The 19,423-nt window shown below is 43.6% G+C and overlaps 1 protein-coding gene across 1 annotated transcript in view; it reads right to left on the reverse strand.

The window, feature by feature from the left end:
- Positions 1-2,964: 2,964 nt before the first annotated feature.
- The window catches only part of LOC144270751 (CREB-binding protein), a 190,033-nt gene continuing 173,574 nt past the window's right edge, over positions 2,965-19,423 (reverse strand). Inside the window, exons 29-31 of the mRNA XM_077827415.1 lie at positions 11,373-11,534; positions 10,807-11,088; positions 2,965-7,375 (exon numbers count right to left, since the gene is read on the reverse strand). Of these exons, the coding sequence (XP_077683541.1) occupies positions 5,225-7,375; positions 10,807-11,088; positions 11,373-11,534 (2,595 nt within the window). The 3' untranslated portion in view covers positions 2,965-5,224. The remainder of the gene's footprint in view (positions 7,376-10,806; positions 11,089-11,372; positions 11,535-19,423) is intronic.

The following is a 19,423-nucleotide window of genomic DNA, read 5'->3' on the forward strand; positions in this document are numbered from 1 at the left end:
AAGGGTCAGATCCAGAGCACCAATGCCTCACTCACTTCCAGAAGTTGGTGTTTATTGAATGAGGCTTGTCTTGTGCTTCATCCACTGGACTGAGGTTCATGAAACAGTGGTTTCTACTGTGACCTCAACCAGATTTTCCCTTCACGGCACTGGGAAAGTCACTTAATTCCTGACCTGACAGTGAGGATAAATCATTAATAGCTGTAGGGGGCTGATACACAACAATGCAGAGCATTACAGAAAGCAACTGAAGGGAAAAACAAAAAAAGCCCATTCAGGGCTGAGTGTGGAAGGTGTGTGGTGGATGAACCATAAAGTCACTGAATTAACAATATGAATAAAGATAAATATTGAACAGTTGCCTCACTGAATACTAACTTGCACACAGAATGAAGAAAGGATTGTAAGGGGAAAAGTAGGATAGTGTAATTAAAGATGACACTATTCACGTGCACAAGGGGCAGACTTAATGGGAAATAAATTTGGAATTTCTTAACTTCTGCCTCCTTCACTTTGCAACCTTTATATTCTTTGACTATAATGATTTTTATAAGGGATTTCCTAGCCTTTATTTTGTTAAGAAAAATGCCATCATATACAGCTGTAAAGCACCAGATAGACAGTCCATGAAATGAAGGAGGTCTAGGCCTTTGCACCATTTCAGACATTCATTCTATACTATGTGGAAAGGACTCTTGAGCAGATAACTTTTATCAAATATGCAGTTTCACAGATTACAGTGCATAAGCCTGTATGCATTAAACCTGACCTCCTTAACTTTCTTATGTACAGGGGTGTAATGCGAACGGACTACGGAGACGTCCGCGGAGCAGAAATGTCCACTCAATTTACACACTCTGCGTGGACAGGGCCAATGGAGCAGTGACTGGTCACGTACTCTGTTGGACGAAAGCAGTGCCTGTGCACATTTTTAAACACTTATAACTCGGGTAAATCAAACCCAACTCTTTACCAAGCCCACGGAAAGCATGTTTGTGTGGCCTAAGGACCACAGCTCGGCCAGATTTCAAGCATTCATCAGCGGTTCAGAGAGCAATTGCAAAACGTTTGTAGAACTACTTGTTTCCAGACTGCCAATGTTTGGGAATGGCTCAAGAGTTCTGGGTGAAGCTTGCAGAAAAATAAAGGGATTCCTAATGGAAAGCAAGTGCATCAAAAATTTCAAGCAAGATGAAAATTCGGGAAAGTTAAAAACAAACTGAAGACTTCCTTTTAGAATAGAAATGCCTGGGCAAGCTACTGTAGTCATCACTACCTGCTTCATCTCTAAACCATCCCAGAACAGTATCTATGAGCTATGATTCTACAGCACTGCATTCCAAGTTCTTGTTTTCTATCACGTACAGATTTTTTCTCCCCTCGAGTACCTTCCCTTATCATATCCATCTTGATTATCTCTAGCACATGATCATGAACATAATGTACACAAGTCACATCAGACAGAGTACAGCCCTCCACTCCAGTGGCTGTTTCCAGCTCTGTGTATTTTATACTCTCTTGATTTTGGTACTACAGCTCCAGTTTGATCATTTGAGTGTACTGCCCTCAAACTAACATTGCTATTAGTACATTTCAGGGAAGGGGAAGGCAGAATTGAATCTCACTACTAAATTAGAACTTCCTTACTTCCTACCAGAGGATGGATTGCATGCTGCAGGGCTGCATCAGACCACACACAGGAAGCTATGGTGCAGAATCAGTTGCAGCTCCCATTAAAAGAACATTTCTAGCCCTTCAGATTGCCAAGAAAACCTTCCAAAACAAAGCGAACATGAACTAGTGCAGAGCAATCTTGAATGTGTAAACAGTTTGAAACAGTGTATTTGCAAGGGATGAGAGATGCTCTCATTCACCTCGGATGTTGACTCAATCATAATGATGACATCTTAACTGTTAACGTTGCTATTTCTCTGCTGACTTTAGCTGAAACACACAGCACATGTGACTATCCATCCTTGATAGATGGCATGGTGGAGAGAGGGAGGCAAGTGGACCAAGCAGTTGCAAGAGGCGATTCAGAATTAAAGGCCCCTTTCCCTCAAAAATAATTAAGCAATTCCTGTCTGTGACAGGGAAGAAAGATACATCCCTTCTTTGGAGCTAAAAGACCTAACCATCTCAGTGCCAAAAGACTCAAACCTGCCTCCCATGCCCTAGATTTCTCAAGGCTTCTACAATGCAATTGTTTATTGCCAGCACAAAACTCTGCAGCACATTCAAATCCAGGGCTTGACAAAACTGAAAAACATTCCAGAACTAAATTTATGCTGAACTTCATGTCAAAATAAGCTCGAGGAAGCCTATACTGACTCTCTTATTCACTTGCAATCAAAGCTCTCTAAAGTGAATAGTGTATAGCAAAGCAGCTGGTACCTTATGATCTAGGATCTATTCCTAGCTCTGCCACTGTCAAAGTGGGACAGCACCTGTTCCCACACCCGTAAAATTCACCCTTTTATCTAAAGCACTCCGAAGGCTCTCTCTAAGAAACACTAAGAACCACATCTAATTTCTGAATTTATTTGAACATGACAGAGAAATTATGTGCCATCGCATTCAGCATGGTTGCAAAGCACATGAGATCAAGAACAGTGACAGTGCGCATTCTAGACTCTCCCTCCCACCCCCACCCCATACGTACGGTATTAGCAGCACTCTCTCAACAGGGATATCAGAACTTAATTACGTTTCTGTTTTCTATCAGGACTTTCTTGCACGCTTTCCACAGCTGGAAGCCAGCTGAACTGTAAGATGAAAGCAGCCCCATCTCCCTCAGGGTTTCGCTTATGCGGCTTTCGAAATAGTGCTAATGAATTTTTAAAATAAAAATTTATATATGTATATACACACACACACTAGCGGAACTCAGTAGTCAGCTAAACCTTAGTTCAGACTCAGCTGATGCTAATGGGCACTAGCCAATTGGAACCATCCTTCAATCCAAGCAGTTTTACCAGCTTTTATTAGAAACACCAGCACATTTCAAGTTTCTTCTTTTTGATCACAAATATAGTATTTTTCTCCTTTTATGTATACAGCATGAGACACAGCATCAGGGCTTTCCATCCTTTTTACAACAATTTCCTTTGGACAAGCTCTGGGTTAGTGTTCAGTGACCTCACCCCAGCCCAGAATTTTGACATCTTGATTGCTGAAGACAGTTGCACGGGAAGGTGAGTCCAAAGATGGTGATGTTGGTACAATAGTTTAGATTTGCAGAAGACGTTAAGCAGAGACCCTCTACAGTTTAAAAAAGATTACGCAGTGCTGTGGTGCACTACTATTTTCACAGTATGGGGCAAAAAGTTCTTCCACTTCCAGAAGTTAATACATTTGCTTTTTTTCCTTAAAACACTGTCCCAATTAAAAAAAAAAAATGTAATACTGGAGGAAGTGCTAACTTCATGTAAAAAGCCAAGCAAGCCAGGTGCTCCCAACCAGAGCAACGTCAGACCGTGGGTTAGGGGGTATTCTTCTGGATTTGCTGCAAATCCCCTTTGAAGTTCACATAAGCCACATGACTAAAATGTAAGGTGTTGTAATCCTAGGCTAACGGTGGATTTAACTTTCATATCCTAAACCTGGAGACTTTCCTCAGTTTTCAATTCATAAATGAAGTAATTTATTGGGTGGTGGAGTGTGCCCATGAACATCAGGGCATGACGACAGGATATTAGATGGAACACGTACATGATTAGTTATTTTTATTCCACAGAAAACCCTCAAATCTAGACTTGGAGTTAACAGCAGAAAAATAGTGTTAAAGTCAATAGGTTTATATTATGTTCATCTTTTGCTATAGACTAAATAAATTAGCCTAGAATTAACTCAGTACTCTCTCTCTCCCAATGGTGATCCTTCTCTAAATTCAATGCATTTTAAAAAAGCAACGGCTATTAATAATTTATTCCAGTTAACCCTTTGGGATGAATGCCTGTAAGTATTAAATCTATGGGAAACAGATTATCTTCCTCTCCCCTTCCCCAAAAGAAACAATCGATAAAGGGTGTGGTAAAACAGACATGCTACTGACAGTATTCCTTTTATCGTGCCTTGCCTATCAATGCCACTGGCTGCTTCTGTGTAATGAGTGAATATTCATAGCCATGTCTTACAAAGAACATGATCCAAAAAATATATAAATAAATAAAAACCTTAAACATTCTTACATGGATTTTAAAGAACAGAATACATGTTAAAAACTTCAGTAATTTATATCAATTTTAAGCAATACTTTATATACAATGGAAAAAAGACATGCATAGTCCAAATACAATGTTGAAAACAGCATTTTCATAACAAAAAACCCCAAACACTAAGTGTTAATACCATGTACATGAATTCAAGAAGGACCACCCTTTTTGTCTGTTGCACACAGTTTATTTAACAATATGATATATAAGTAAGAAATGAGGTTTTTTTTGTTTTTTTACCATTCTATACAGTGATTGAATCTTCGTGGATTTTCTTATTTATAGTAATTATAGAGCTTGCATGATTTACACTAGAATTGCTTTCCTCATTTCAAGTTTCACATAGAAGAAAGAATGAAAGAAAAGAATGTTTCTTCTCTACTGAAATCAGCATGGTCTAAGAGTGATCATCCCTATTTTTTTCCATCTAAAACCAGTTTTATCAGAGAAACAAAGCAACAATTTCTACATCTGCAAGACAAGGATTTTGGCATTAGCCAATGTTTGTGTGTGCAAGAGTCAATTCCTATTTTTTCCAGGGGTAATACTTCAAATGCCTGCAGAGTTCACTATAGAAAAAAATCTTCCCGCAACATGTCAAAGTTATCGGGATACATTATAATGTTGCATTTTTCAGGAAACAGTTTCTGAATATTATTTTTCTTCTCTTCTAAACACAAATGTTTAAAGTCTTGAAAATACAAATAAAAATATGAATATAATGAACTTGTTTTCCCATTAAAAAAAGGTATGAGTCAACAGGAACAAAAAAAATAAAAACCCCAAAAAAACAAAAACAAAAAACCCACAAAAAAAAGAGACCAGATATTTTAACCGCCTGGCTTTAACAAAAAAATATATTCTTTGTATTGTTTTTTTAAACAGCAATTCATTCTTCCATGTGTAGGAAGTAGCAGTTCCATCTAGGATTCAAAACAACCTAGATGTCTGAATTCTCAGTACAAAACGTCCAAGAACATGAAAGGAAAAAAAGTGATGCTCCCATAATGCTACAAACCCTCCACAAATTTTTCTAGTGTGTCTCCTGTTGTATCACCAACCAAAGACAATTCGTTAGACAATGCACTCCTGTTAGGGGTGTTTAACTGTGGAAGCATTGCACTCTGTTCTGGGTTGCCCAAGTGTCCCTGATCCATGGAGCTAGCCATAGTAACTGCAAGTCCCGGGTGGGGGGAACCAGTCTGGGGAGAGACATGATGAGGTGACGGTTGGGGCTGTATCCTTGGTGATGGGCTGGAATGTGGTGGTTGGGATTGGGGCCGGGGAGACTGAACAGGTGCTGGAGATCGCACCTGGTTGCTGAGGGATGTGGCAATCTGCTGGCCGGGGAGATGAGATGCCTGTGGTTGTCCTGAGAGCATATGTTGCTGGGGGCTCATGGGATTAGGCTGGCCTGGGGACCCTAGCTGCTGTTTTATCTGTTGCTGTTGCAGAATCCTTTGCTGCAGTGCTTGCTGAATGTTGGAGGTGCCATCTGTCCCCAGGCCAGGTTGGCCCATCTGATTCAGCTGGCCCATCTGAGCCATCTGTCCCATGGACCCCCCCGGTATTGATATATGCTGCTGCATTCGTTGCTGTTGCATGGCTTGAGGATAACCTCCAGGTCCTTGAGGCTGCTGAAACTGATTATGCCCTGCCATCCCTCCTGCCATGCCAGCACCTCCTTGCTGTTGCTGCTGCTGCTGCTGCTGCTGCAGTAATTGCCGCCTCAATATCTCTCTATACTGTGGACTCATGTTTGCCATGCCAGGACTGTGTCCAGGGTTCATAATGTTTATCGCTTGCCCCTGGGGATTCATGCCACCGATTCCCTGCTGCTGAGGAGGAACACTCTGTCTCTGGCCTCCTGCTTGCATTGCACTTAGGGTCTGCAGGCTAGGCTGGGTGTGCATACCTTGCTGCTGCATCCCAGGCTGAGGCTGTATGCCTGCTTGTGGCTGCATCCCAGGCTGGTTTGCCACATATTTGGCTGTTCTCTGCTTTATAAAAGCTGCCATAAGCTGAGGGTTGGATTTGAGGATATTAAGAACCTGCTGTTGCTGCTGTGGAGAGCTGGGTGATTTCAGGGTCCGCAATAAGTCCTGAAGTGCATTCGGTGCAATGCTGCGTGGTGGCTGCTGCACCCCTGGCATTCTTGGCCCAGCTACAGTTTGCTGTGGCGGCATTGGCATAACAGGTCTCGGCATTCCCGGCTGCATTGTTTGCTGCGGTGGCATTGGAGTCGATTGCCATTGTCCAGGTTGCATGTTGGACATTACTGGACCACTTACGGGGCTGGGCCGGGGTACATTCATGCCAACCTGCTGCATCTGGTTCACTGAACCCACTGCTGGGTTTACTATTCCTGGACGGCCAGGGGGTAAACCATTGTTTAGGGGGTTGACCCTGTAGAGTTGCTGCTGCTGCTGCTGGGCAGCTTCTCTCTCAATCTGCCGAGCTGCTTCCACAGCAGCTGGGGGAGGCTGGGCAGGAGGTGTAGGTGCCGCCACCTGGTTTGTAGGTTTTCCTGTTGGAACAGTAGTAGGGGGTTGAGTCCTTGTTGCACTGGGGAAGCCAGCTGGTGACATACTTACAGGGGAGGGCTGGGGCTGAGGAGGCGGCTGCGGTGTTTGTGGCGTACTTGGCTGCTGCGTGGGAGTACCAGGCGTTGCTGAGGTAGGAGAAGGCAAACTTTGCTGAGGCACGTTTCGGGTGTTCATGGTAGCCATCCTTCGGCGCATTAACTGAGCTTGTTGGAGGCGGTGCTGAATCTGCTGCTGCCGAAGCTTGTGTTTAATATTGAGACAGAATGGCACAGGGCATTTGTTCTCTTGGCAGTGTTTGGCATGGTAGCAGCAAAGCGCAATTAGCTGTTTGCACACAGGACAGCCACCGTTTGTCTTGCGCTTGCAGCCCTTGGTATGCTGAACAACCCGTTTCATTTTCTGGCAGGATGGTAATGAGCAGTTTGCGTTGCGGCACTGACAGGCATGGACCAGGGACTGGATGCAGCGCTGGATGCTTAGTCGACGCGATTCCTGGGGGCTCTTTGACTGTTGCTCTCCTTGGCTGTTGCTCTCATCATCCAGACCCAGGCCCCATTTAACCATCTTGTGATCGTGGCTCTTAGTGTTGTAGCAGTTAATGCAAAGGTCGTAGTCCTAAAAATAAAGAAAAATCCACTCAGTTCAGCATCTTAATACAGCATAAAGCTCTTGACACTACAAGGGCTAAAAAGGTTATGCCAACGTATTCTTGATGTGAAACTAGGCTTTACTGTTCTGTGGGGTTTTTTTGCAGGGTGGGATCTGTCTTGCTCCACTCAGTGTCAACTAAGGCACATTCTGGAAGGGCCCAACACCCAGTGCTATGCCTGTAGGAACTGGGCCACCTCAAGAGAGGAGATGCTAGGCTCACCCAATATTTAGACGTAACAAATCCTGCATCTTGGTAGCAGATTAGACTAGAGGACCCTTGCAGTCCCTTCTAAGCCTATGGTTCTATTTGTGAAAATATTCCAGTTAAGTCACTCAAGAGCAAGTAACCTCTTTAGAAGCTTCTCAGATAATATCCCCAGCAACTAATTGCCCTGCCTGCTTCTTCCTTTTCAGATGCTATTATGAGACAGTAAGTTTCCACCCCATCAATTACAATTGCCTCACTGGGATAGGACATGACAGAGGAATATCCTTCTAGTAGACAGAGCTGATATTAAGCCCATTAATACTGCAGGAGCCAAAACTGCTCTAATGTGTCAGTGCTGAGCAAGAGGAACTCCAGAAATGGGTATTTTGAAACCCAAGAGGTGCTCCTCTTGAACCTTGACTTCTTCTTTAGGAAGAACAGTCTAACAACACTGCCTGAGAACAGAACTAACCAAAGCCAATACAAAACCAGTTGCTTTTTTTAAGTCTCCACAGATTGCAACCAACTCCATCAGGATGGTAGGCACCACTTAGAACAGTGGAACTCACTATACATTGTCTAAACTGTAACTTTAAAAATAATGTAGTAAAAACCTAAAACAACTAGAAAAAGAGAAGGCATTGCAGGGTAAGGAAAAAAAAAGAGTACAGCCAATGGTTTTAAGACTTGCCACTGTAGCAGCTGAACAGGAACGGAGGGGGCTGAGTTTGTAGCACCTTATATAATCTTCGAACTGATTGTTTGGACCTGTGAGGAAGTATGCACATAGCCCCTACTGTCTAAAAGGTTCCAACTCGGTACAGAGGACTCATGAATATTTCCACAAAGGAGCATAAGAATTGCCTGAGGTTCATCTAGACCAGTATCCTGTTCAATCTCATGTCAACATAAGCTAACCTCTGGTATAAAAGCGTCCCCCTGGGGATTAATACCAGTGTAACTGCAGCAGTAAAATTATACTGCTAAAATTCCCCTGATAGGCAAGCCCAGAGCTGCTGCCTACTCTGTAGAGTTAGCTATCCAGAACAAAAGCCAAAAGCCTTAGCTCCTCTCCTCTGCTTAATTACTAATTAGATCAGTCTCCTGAAGTCCAGCTTAAGAGACTAGCACAATGAGTCTAAGCCCTGGTCTACACTAGGACTTTAGGTCGAATTTAGCAGCGTTAAATCGATGTAAACCGGCACCCGTCCACACGATGAAGCCCTTTATTTCGACTTATAGGGCTCTTAAAATCGATTTCCTTATTCCACCCCTAACAAGTGGATTAGCGCTTAAATCGGCCTTGCCGGGTCGAATTTGGGGTACTGTGGACACAATTCGACGGTATTGGCCTGCGGGAGCTATCTCAGAGTGCTCCATTGTGACTGCTCTGGACAGCACTCTCAACTCAGATGCACGATTGTCTGCCGTTGCTCTGACGCAGGGAGGGGTGACTGACGACATGGCTTACAGGGTTGGCTTACAGGGAGTTAAAATCAAGAAAGGGGGTGGCTTTACCTCAAGGAGTATTTCAGGCAGGACTTCATGGAGGGTTCCAATAAGAAATGGTGCACCTAAGTTATTGTTCTTATTGGAACAAGCAAGTTGGTCTGGCCTCTGATTGTTACGTGGCTAGATTTACCTCGCTGCACCTTCTCTGTGAGTGACTGCAGTGTGACCTAGAGGAATGAGTCCCCTAGACGGGGGACGGGGGTTGCAAATGAGTACAAAACAAATCTGGTCTATTTCTTGTTTTGATACACTCCATCTATCTTTTACATCGTTGGCTGGCAGCTGACGGTGCAGAAGGACTGCACGCCATCCACATCTCATGGCTGCTCGGCAGAAGATGGTACAAGAGGACTGCTAGCAATCCGTATCGCCTGCCTGCTCACCATAAGATGGTTCAATAGGACTGACTGCAGGACTAAAGAGAATGATCTGATCAAGTCACTCCAAGTTTAGTCCCTGAGCCCATGTCTGCCCAGGCGCTCCTGATCGACCTCACAGAGGCGACCAGGAGCGTCTCGGACACGACGATGATGGCTGCCAGTCCTACTGTACCGTCTGCTGCCACAAGGCAAGGGGTTGCTGCTGCTGTGTAGCAATGCAGTACCACGTCTGCCAGCACCCAGGAGACATACGGTGACAGTGAGCTGAGCGGGCTCCATGCTTGCCGTGGTATGGCATCTGCACGGGTAACTTGGGAAAAAAGGCGCAAAATGATTGTCTGCCCTTTCTTTCACGGAGGGAGGGAGGGAAGGGGGGCCTGACGACATGTACCCAGAACCACCCATGACAATGTTTTAGCCCCATCAGGCATTGGGATCTCAACCCAGAATTCCAGTGGGCAGCGGAGACTGTGGGAACTGTGGGATAGCTACCCACAATGCAACACTCCGGAAGTCGATGCTTGCCTCAGTACTGTGGAAGCACTCCGCCGAGTTAATGCACTTAATGCACTTAGAGCATTTTCTGTGGGGACACCCACACTCGAATATATAAAACCGATTTCTAAAAAACCAATTTCTATAAATTAGACCTAATTTCGTAGTGTAGACATACCCTAAAGGTCCTAGATCCTTTAATATCAAATTAAATCTAACTTAGAGTCAGAGTTTAACAGTAAGCCAAATTTACCTTAGATTCAGAAATTGACTGCTTGACTGCTGTATATTTAGCTGCTCCTATAGCAGTTAGACTAAAAATTCGTAACTATGCTAAATCAAAATTTTATCCCCAAAACAAACCTTCATATTGAGGAAGCTAAAGCATAGACTTTACCTGAGAGACCTGAAACTATATGCACAGTACAGGGGCCACAGTGGCACAACTGTAGCGCTGCAGCTCCGCTGCTGTAGCTGGACACTTATCACAGCGACAGAAAGGGTTTTCCCATTGCAGCAATACTCGAGAGGCAACACCTCAACTGACAAAAGAATTCTTCTGTCGACTCTAGCTGCGTCTACAGCAGGGGTTAGGTCATCCTGTGTCATGCACAGCATGAATAATTACTCTGCTATGGCAATTAACCCATGTTGGCAATCCCGAAACCCAGCTCAGAATTAGTTTCTGGATCTATGGGCAGTTCTCAGGACAACATTTAACATGGGTGAGAAGGAGGCACATTTAGAAGGAGAAGAGTGGAAAGAGAAAAAAAGAAGGAGTCAGACACATATGCACATACCTCACAGACAGTACAGTGCCACCTTGTTTCCACATGGTGCTTGCACTCATTGCACGTATAGACAAAACGATCCTGCCCTTGAGTATGTAGTTCTACGAGCATGCACAATGTGGACCACTTGGATCGGCGTAATGAGGAGAACTCCCAGTGCTTATCTCTTGCTAAGGTAAGGAAGGCATCCCGTCCATCCATCAAATCACAGCTAAGTAATGGATCAGGGTCCACAATGGGAGGCAGCGTGTTTATTACAGGTCCAGCATGTAAGTGAATCACAAAGAAGACCTGCAAGTAAATGGGAAAAATGACTAGGGTTATAAAAATAACTCCAAAACATCTTTTAGAAATAAAAGCTTTTAAATAGAGAAACAAAGCCTATACCATACCAGAAATATGGTATGATCTAATTACTTTAGTTGAAGGTAACCTACTTCAATATGTATTGTAAAAGAAAAATAAAAGTCTTATTGCAATCACAAGCATTGCTCCTTCCTGTTTTGACTTAACTATTGTCAAGCCTCATTTTACAAAAATGTTATCTCCTATTTCAGCAGTATTTTTGACTGTACCTCTTTATGCTTTTCCATGGTGGCATAGAGTTTCTGGGACAGATCATTGGACACATTTGGCATGCTAGGTTTCTTTTTGTTAGCTCTACTGATGCTGCTCTTATTCTTGTTGGTTTTTTTATTGTTCTTTTTCTTAGCATTCTTGCTGTCACTCTGGCTCCCCTGCAATAAATATGTTGGAAGGATGTTAAATTTTGTAAAACTCTGTTCCATTCACTATTGTTTCACTCAAGCCCTTTGCTGTCAAGAGTTGAGTTGAGTTGAGACTTCGTTCCAAATTATGTAAACTAGCCACACTACTGCTGGCATATCAAGTCTTCCAGGGGAAATAGGAGGCATGAATTTAAAACTTGTCAGGCAAGGGAAGGAAAACAAATCAATTTTCAAACAATTTACGGTAATATAAATGTGTTTGTAATTTAAATATACATATATTCATTTAAGGATTTGGGATTTTATGTAGTTTTCTTTTCATTATAACTTGTGTGAAAGCTTTGCACACTTCACCTTTCACAGCTTGCCAGCAGTTCTTTACACAGCACCAATATTTTAGGAGTTTAACAAAACTGCCTTGCCCTTGGGATTTCAGATGCTCTTTTGAGCTCTGTCACTTCGAACAGCTTTGTTTCTCTGAAACTCTGTGCGCCCCGAGGCTCAACGTGCAGACAAGGATGAGTGTTCTGGGGGCTTTAAAATTAAGACGACTACATACTTCATTCAGAAAATTTGCTCCTGCGCATGTACAATTCTTTCCAATAGAAGTTTCCTAACAAGGGCATATGCCAGAGCTGCAGTGACACAACAGACCATAATGACTGTGTATTAAATGGTAGAGGCAAGCACATGGACAATAATTTCCTTTTAAAACCCATCAGTATGGATTTTCACAGCTCACTGAGGGATCAATTTACGTATGAACAATAATAATTTTTAAAGCACTTTCTATGCCCATTTACAGGTCAGATTATGATTAGATTGATAAGACCAGGAAAAAAGTTGCCTCTCTTTGGAACTAGATGCCCTTGACAATTATTTTAAAACATGAACACCAAGTCAAAAACCTCCCAAAACACCCCCTCCCCGAGTTGTGATTTCCACAATCCAAAAGCACTCGTGAAAATTCTATGAAATGAAATACACACACTTATATTCTTTGTAAGAAATTTATTCAAACACGAAGGCAAACACTATCTAAATGGAAAAGCTTGCAATTCAGTAAACATAATAAAGTCTCCAGTCTTCTAACAAGTTTAGATACCAATATTATTTTATCAATTCATTCATTTTTTCAGCATCTAACTTGTCCTGAAATTTTGACCAAGCCCATGTGTGAATGTATTAAAAACACACTCTAGTGCTGCTGAGGGGAGTCAGACAGAAGTGTAGGTCTTTTCAAAACTGACCATGTTCTGAATTCAACTGTCCTGCATTTCTTTATTTTCCTTCCAAAATTTTAATGCAACAATGATGCAGCCTCCTTTGCAAACATATGCTCAGGGCAGAAATCTAGCCCTTCACTCTTAAATGCTAGGAGAGAAAGGAAAGTCACAGTTATGTTCTATCAGCCACATTTCAGCCTCTTCTTCCTAGTCTGAGAACAACGTATGACCTCTGTGTATGGGATCAGTCATTAATTCCATAGCTTCCTTAAATAATTTTTTGGTTTTGTCCTTGTGCTGTTCCAGCTCCTTACTTCAATTAGACCAAACCAGATTTCCCTCTGAGATGGTGATGGTGTTACCAGTCTGTAATCTGACAAGGCCCTTCAAAACTTCCTTCAATTGCTTTTGTACATTTCATGCCTGTCTACACAGGCCCTTGTTAAGTAACATGTTAGTATTTTTTGATCCAAGTCCTCCTCCTCTTCCTCCTCCTCAGTGCAACTTAACATTTATGTTTGAGTGCAAAGGCATAAAAACAGGGCTTATCTTCAACAGCAACCAAGGACTTCAACAGCAACCAAGTGCAGCTTGGAGCAGAGGAGAGGGTAAAAGTGCCCTTTTGCACTCCTCTCTTTTTCCACCATCCAGGTTCTTCAAGGTGTGTCCCCGTATCAGTGCTCTGCTGTAGGTGTATCTGTGCCCCTGATTCAAGATTTTAGGTAGCAGTGTCTGTTCAGCCTGCACACATGCTCTCCCTCCCTTGTGCTCTGCCACGAGGCTACCTAGCGCTGTGTGGGCAAACCGCTCTCAGTTCCTTCTCTACAACAGAGCCCCCTTTTTGTAAACTCTGAAGTAGAGGGCAAGAGCATGGTTCATGGAGTACCTATAGGAACACACATCTTGAAGCACCATCATTACTGCACAAGGTGCATAACTTCCTCTTTGAGTAGTGTCCCTATGGGTGCTCCACTGTAGGTGAATTCACAGCAGTGTCCTCCAAAGAGGGCTGGGGCTTTGGAATGGAGTCTATTATTCATGACGCCATCGAGCTGAAGTTGGCATCAGAAGCTGAGTCTGAAGTAATTACATAGTGGTCCGTGAAAGTATGAGCAGAGGCCCACGTTGCTGCCCTGCAGATTTCTGAGATGGAAATATCTTTAAACAAACGCAACAGAGGTGGAGATGGATCACGTGGAGTGTGTGCAAATTCCTGATGGAGGCAGCAGATTACAGGCATGACAACAGTTAATGCAATTTGAGACGCATCTGGAAAGCCTTTGAGCTGATATTGAGGAGCCCTTGGATTGGTCTGCAATGAAGAGGAAGAGTTTAGGAGAGTTCCTAAAGCCCTTCGTCCTGTCAAAATAAAATGCTAAGGCTCTCCTAACGTCAAGCATATGTAGTATTGCCTCCCTGTTGTCACGGTGCGGTCTGAGGGGGAAAAAGGTGAGGAAGGGGATGAGTTGGTTTATGTGGAAGGATCAGGCCACCGTGGCAAGGAACTTCGGGTGCAGCCTCAGTGATTTTGACTTTAAAGAAGACAGTGAAGGGTGGGTGCACCATCAACACCACTATTTCCCCTATTCGTCACGCCGAGAATAGGGGAATAGTGGCTGAGGCCACTTGAAATGCTGTCTTTATGGACAGGTGCAGAAGACAGCAAGTGGCCGTAAGTTCAAAGTGTGGTCTAGTTAGGGCCTTTAGAACTAGTCTGAGGTCCCAAGTTGGAGTGGAGCGCCTGGTGTGTGGGAAGAGGTTTCCCATGCCCTTGAAGAATCTTCATGTTGTTGGATTGGCAAATACCAAATATCCTTCCACCAGCAGGTTGTTATGGCCACAAGATGTACTTGGAGTTAGCTAAGGCCTGGGCTACACAGGAGGGGGTGGGTGTGGTGTTTCAAGCTAAAATACGTTATTCGCGTAGCTGAAGTTGAAGTATCTTAGTTCGAGTTACCTGGCTGTCCTTACGGCAGCGAGTCTCCCCCGTCAACTCCACTGGCATCTCCTGCCGAGCTGGAGTACAGGCGTCGATTCGGGGATCGATTTATCACGTCTTGACGAGACGCGATAAATCAATCCCCGATAGATCGATCACTACCCACCGAGCCGGGCCAAGTCGGCGGGTAGTGAAGGCATACCCCAAGAGAGAGACCAGCCCTTTTGAGATCTAGTATATAGTCTAGGATCAAAAGGAGGGAGGAAGATGTCAGAGCATCTTGTTTGGAATTGCACCAAATTAGGAATTGTTGCTACTTTGGAGGTAAGTGCAACGAGTCATCAATTTCCTACTGTGTAGGATCACGTCCTTCACCTCCTTGGAGAAGCAGCTCTCTGTGTTGGAACCACGAAGGAGCCAAGGTCGGAGCCAGAGGATCTGTAAGTTGGGATTACAGATCTGTTGTTTTGGGAGAGTAGGTGAGGAATGGACTGAAGAGGAATTGGAGGACACATTGCTAGCTGCATCAGGTATGGGTACTATACTTGTCTCAGCCAGGTGGGGAAAATTAGTATAACTTACTTTTTCCTGCCTTATCTTTAATAGGACCTTTGATATAAAAGGGAACGGAGAAAAGGCATAAAACAACTCTCTGCCCCATTGAAGAAGGAAAGCCTCTCCTAGGGACTGCTTCCCCAGTCTGGCTCTGGAGCAGTAGCAGGGACATTTCTTGTTCCGGTCTACTGCTGGGGTTCCCCATCAACTGAATATGTTGTGGACCACTGTTGAGTTAATTTCCCATTTGTATTTGCGTGAGAAATTTTGTCTGAGACTGTCTGCTGTCATAATTTGTACCCCTGGCAGATAAGTGGCTGATATGAGTACATTGTGGGGAATGTACCAGTTCGAGTTTTAGTGCTTCCGTGCAAAAGAGAGGGTGACCTGGCGCCTCCCTGACAATTTATGTAAAACATGCATGCTGTGTTGTCTGTCATGATTTTTGTGAGAGTATCCCTGATGAATGGGAGAAAGTGTGCACAGGAATTTCTGACGACTCTTACTTCCAAAAGGTTGATGTGGAGTACAGCTTCCATGAGGGACCATTTGCCCTGAACTCTGCAGATGTTCAGGTGGGTCCCCAGCCTATCAGAGAGGTGTCTGTTGTTAGAATCAGTATTGTTGGGGGTTGCGCGAATAGGATCCGTGCACAGACCTTGGATAGGGCTTTCCACCATTCCAGGGAATGTTTAACTCCGGAGAGTATCACTAGCAGCTTGTTTAGCCTGTCTTTGTTTGGAGTGCAAACAGATCTGAACCATGCCTGTAGACATCTCACGTGTAGTCGGGCATGAGATGTCACAAACGTGCATGCTGCCATGTGCCCGAGGCAATTTCTGGTTGACATTTGTTGGCTGTCTCTGAGACTGGTCAGGGTGTCGAAACTGTGCTGTGGGGAGAATGCTCTCGCTTGCACTGTGTTGAGTTTGGCCCCTATAAACGCCAAACAATGTACTGGAGTCAAGGTCAAGGAGTATGAATGCGGAGTGCAGAGGACTTGTCAGCCAAGAATCTGGAGCTCTCAAAAAGGTGGTCCTCAACCATCATCTGTACTCCTTTGGCAGCCCTGAGAGGTGCAAATATGAAACCCACCTCATTACCACCACCATTAAAACTGAGCAGGCCACTGTATCTGCAACATTCAGTGTGGTCTGTAGTGCTGTTCTCACTACCAGCTGGCCCTCAGGGATGATGGCTTGAAACTGTTCTCGTGCTTCTGGCAAGTGGTAAATAAAGGCACTGAGTTTTCCATAATTCATATGGTCGTACTTTGCCATTAAGGTTTGGCAGTTTGAAATCCTGAATTGCAGAGTTGCTGAGGAGCATGCTTTCCTTCCAAATAAGTCGAGGCTCTTCCAGTCTCTATCCTGTGGCATTGATTTAGTGTGGCATGCTTTCCTCGTGAATTAATGGCATTCACAATAGAGTTAGGTTGACGATGTGTAAAAAAAAAAAGACTGCCTCTTTTGGGGGTACGTAGTACTTCTTGTTGGCCCTTTTGTATGTTGGCGCAACAGAAATTGGTATCTGCCAGATAATCTTGGCAGGATCTAAAAGTGCCTTGTTACCTGAGAGAGCAATTCTTGAAGAGGAGGAGGTGTGCAATATATCCGGGGGCATCACTGCCTCATCTGGTGAGGAAGAGGAGATATTGGTCATCTAGTCTCCTCTTCTAGTCTGGCCTCCTGGTCCTCCTAAGTGTCCTCCTAAGGTTCTGGGGCTCTGAATATGAGTACATTATGGGGGTGCACCAATTCCAGAGTTTTAATGCTTCTGTGCAAAAGAGGGTGACCTGGCGCCTCCCTATCAATTTATGTAAAACATGCATGCTATGTTTGTGACATTGCACTCCATATGCTTTCTGAAAATATGCTTATGAATGTAAATATGATGTAACTGGAATATGCTTCATGCAAAAGGTCTCTTGTAAGGTATCATTACAAAGCTTATATCAGTGGTTCCCAAACTTTAACAACCTTTGAACCCCTTTCACTAAAATGTTGAGTCTTGTGAACCCCCTCCTAAAACTGAGTATTTCCAGGGATTTTCTCCTTTACCTGAGTATAAATTATAAAAGCAGTGATCTTGGAAATATAAAATTTGTTTTTAATAATAAATAGTGTGTAATCATATCATTAATTATTTATCATTACAGTATTTTTATTACATTATGAAAACGGCAACACTCTTCCAAGATCTCACTTTCATAGCTTGTATCACTTTGAATAAGCCTGTTATCAGACAAGGCTCCTATGCTTCATCAAGGAGTATCAGATGTGAAACAACATGAAGGTATTTAAGAAGCCAACTCAAAGTGTTCCTCCTACACAAGCATTCAGGTCTTGAGCAGTCCAGGCAAACAACGCGTGATACAACAAAGCTTAAACTTGTTCTTCATAATAATTTTAAAACCATACTAGCTGCCTATTTAATTTTAAAAACAGCAAAAAATATCAACCTCCCTTTCCATTTCTTATAAGGAGTCTTGAAGTTTAAATCTCCTCAGTCTGATAGATATGCTTGCTTTGATCTGCTTAGCTCTTGGAAGTCCAGGGGCTCCATGCTGCCCGGGGTCCGTAGGGACAGCTCTGTCCGCCATTAGGGAATTTTTTCCTGAGAACCCCCTGTAACATTTTGTGAACCTCTAACCCCAGTTTGGGAACCACTGGCTTATAATCTACTGAGTGTGTTCATCCTATTTGTTTGCATGTATTATTTCTATGTCTGGAGTTAGGAGAATCAGATATAAACTTGTATTACTGATGTAAACATATTAAGTGGAAGCCATTAAGGGTGCTTCAGAATCAACGAACTGTAAAGGGCTCTGTTTACTTACAAACCTTTCTGTCTATGTGTGGCCAGCCCAGGAAGAATGGAGGCTGGAGTCTCACGGGACATGTGACCATGTCACATGATGCTGGAATCTATCTTAAACCTGGTACTTTTCCATTTAGAAGGAGGGGTAGGGACCCACAGAGACAAAAGATTCCCGCCTTGTGCCAAAGCTATAAAAGGGGTTGGAGCAGGACAAAGGTGCAACCAGTCATGAGAAAACCCCTGCTTACCACCTGAGATGTCTGCTGGAACTAACAAGGACTGTACCGGGGAAAGGATTGGGCCCAGACTAGGAAGGAGTCTGGTCTGTGAAAGAAGCTTACTGAAACATCTCTGAGGGTGAGATATTACCTGTAATCAGTTCTTTGCTTTATTGTGCTTGGTGACTTACTTTGTTCTGTTCTTTATTACTTGAAACCACTTAAATCCTACTTTTTATACTTAATAAAATCACTTTTGTTTATTAATGAACCCAGAGTAAGTGATTAATACCTGGGGGAGCAAACAGCTGTGCATCTCTCTCTATCAGTGTTATAGAGGGAGGACAATTTATGAGTTTACCCTGTATAAGCTTTTACAGAGTAAAAGATTTATTTGGGGTTTGGATCCCATTGGGAACTGGGCATCTGGGTGCTGGAGAGGTAACCTGCTGAGCTGTTTTTGGTTAAAGTATGCAGCTTTGGGGGTGTGACGAGACCCTGAGTCTGTGCTGCAGCAGGCTAGCGTGTGTCTCAACAAGGCAGGGCTCGGGAGTCCCAAGCTGGCAGGGAAAACTGGCTCAGAGGTAATTTCAGCACATCACGTGACAGTCCCAAAGGGGTCTCTGTGACTGAACCGATCACAATGTTGTCTCTCATGATTTTTGTGAGAGTAACCCTGATGAATGGGACAAAGTGGCTGCACCCAAGGGTAGCCATACCAGGAGTGCGGGGGATCAAAAAGTGGCTGCGAGGGCCCAGTTGTTGTAATGATGGGCCATGGTGTGAGACCAGAAAGAGGTTGTCATCTTGGTCACTGACTCCTTGCTGGAATAGGGTGGGGCTGATAGGGAAGCTAGAGGTAAATGCCCCAGTGCCACTGATGATTCTGGGGACTGGAACACACTCGGTACTGGAGGAAACTACACCATCTAGAATCATGGGCTAAGTCAATGAAAAAAAACTTTAGTAATCTGCAGTACTAACATTTGCATTTCAGTCCCCTATCACTACAAATTGACATGCATAGGCTTGCTATAGAAAGAAGAATTCAGCCTTTAAATAGTGTCTTTCAAAATGCAGATATTTTAAGGTAGCTTGAATTTAGAAATTCAGCGAAGGGGCTGTAAAGCAAACCGGGCA

This window comes from Eretmochelys imbricata, chromosome 10, assembly GCF_965152235.1.
Source record: "Eretmochelys imbricata isolate rEreImb1 chromosome 10, rEreImb1.hap1, whole genome shotgun sequence".
Lineage (NCBI taxonomy): Eukaryota > Metazoa > Chordata > Testudines > Cheloniidae > Eretmochelys > Eretmochelys imbricata.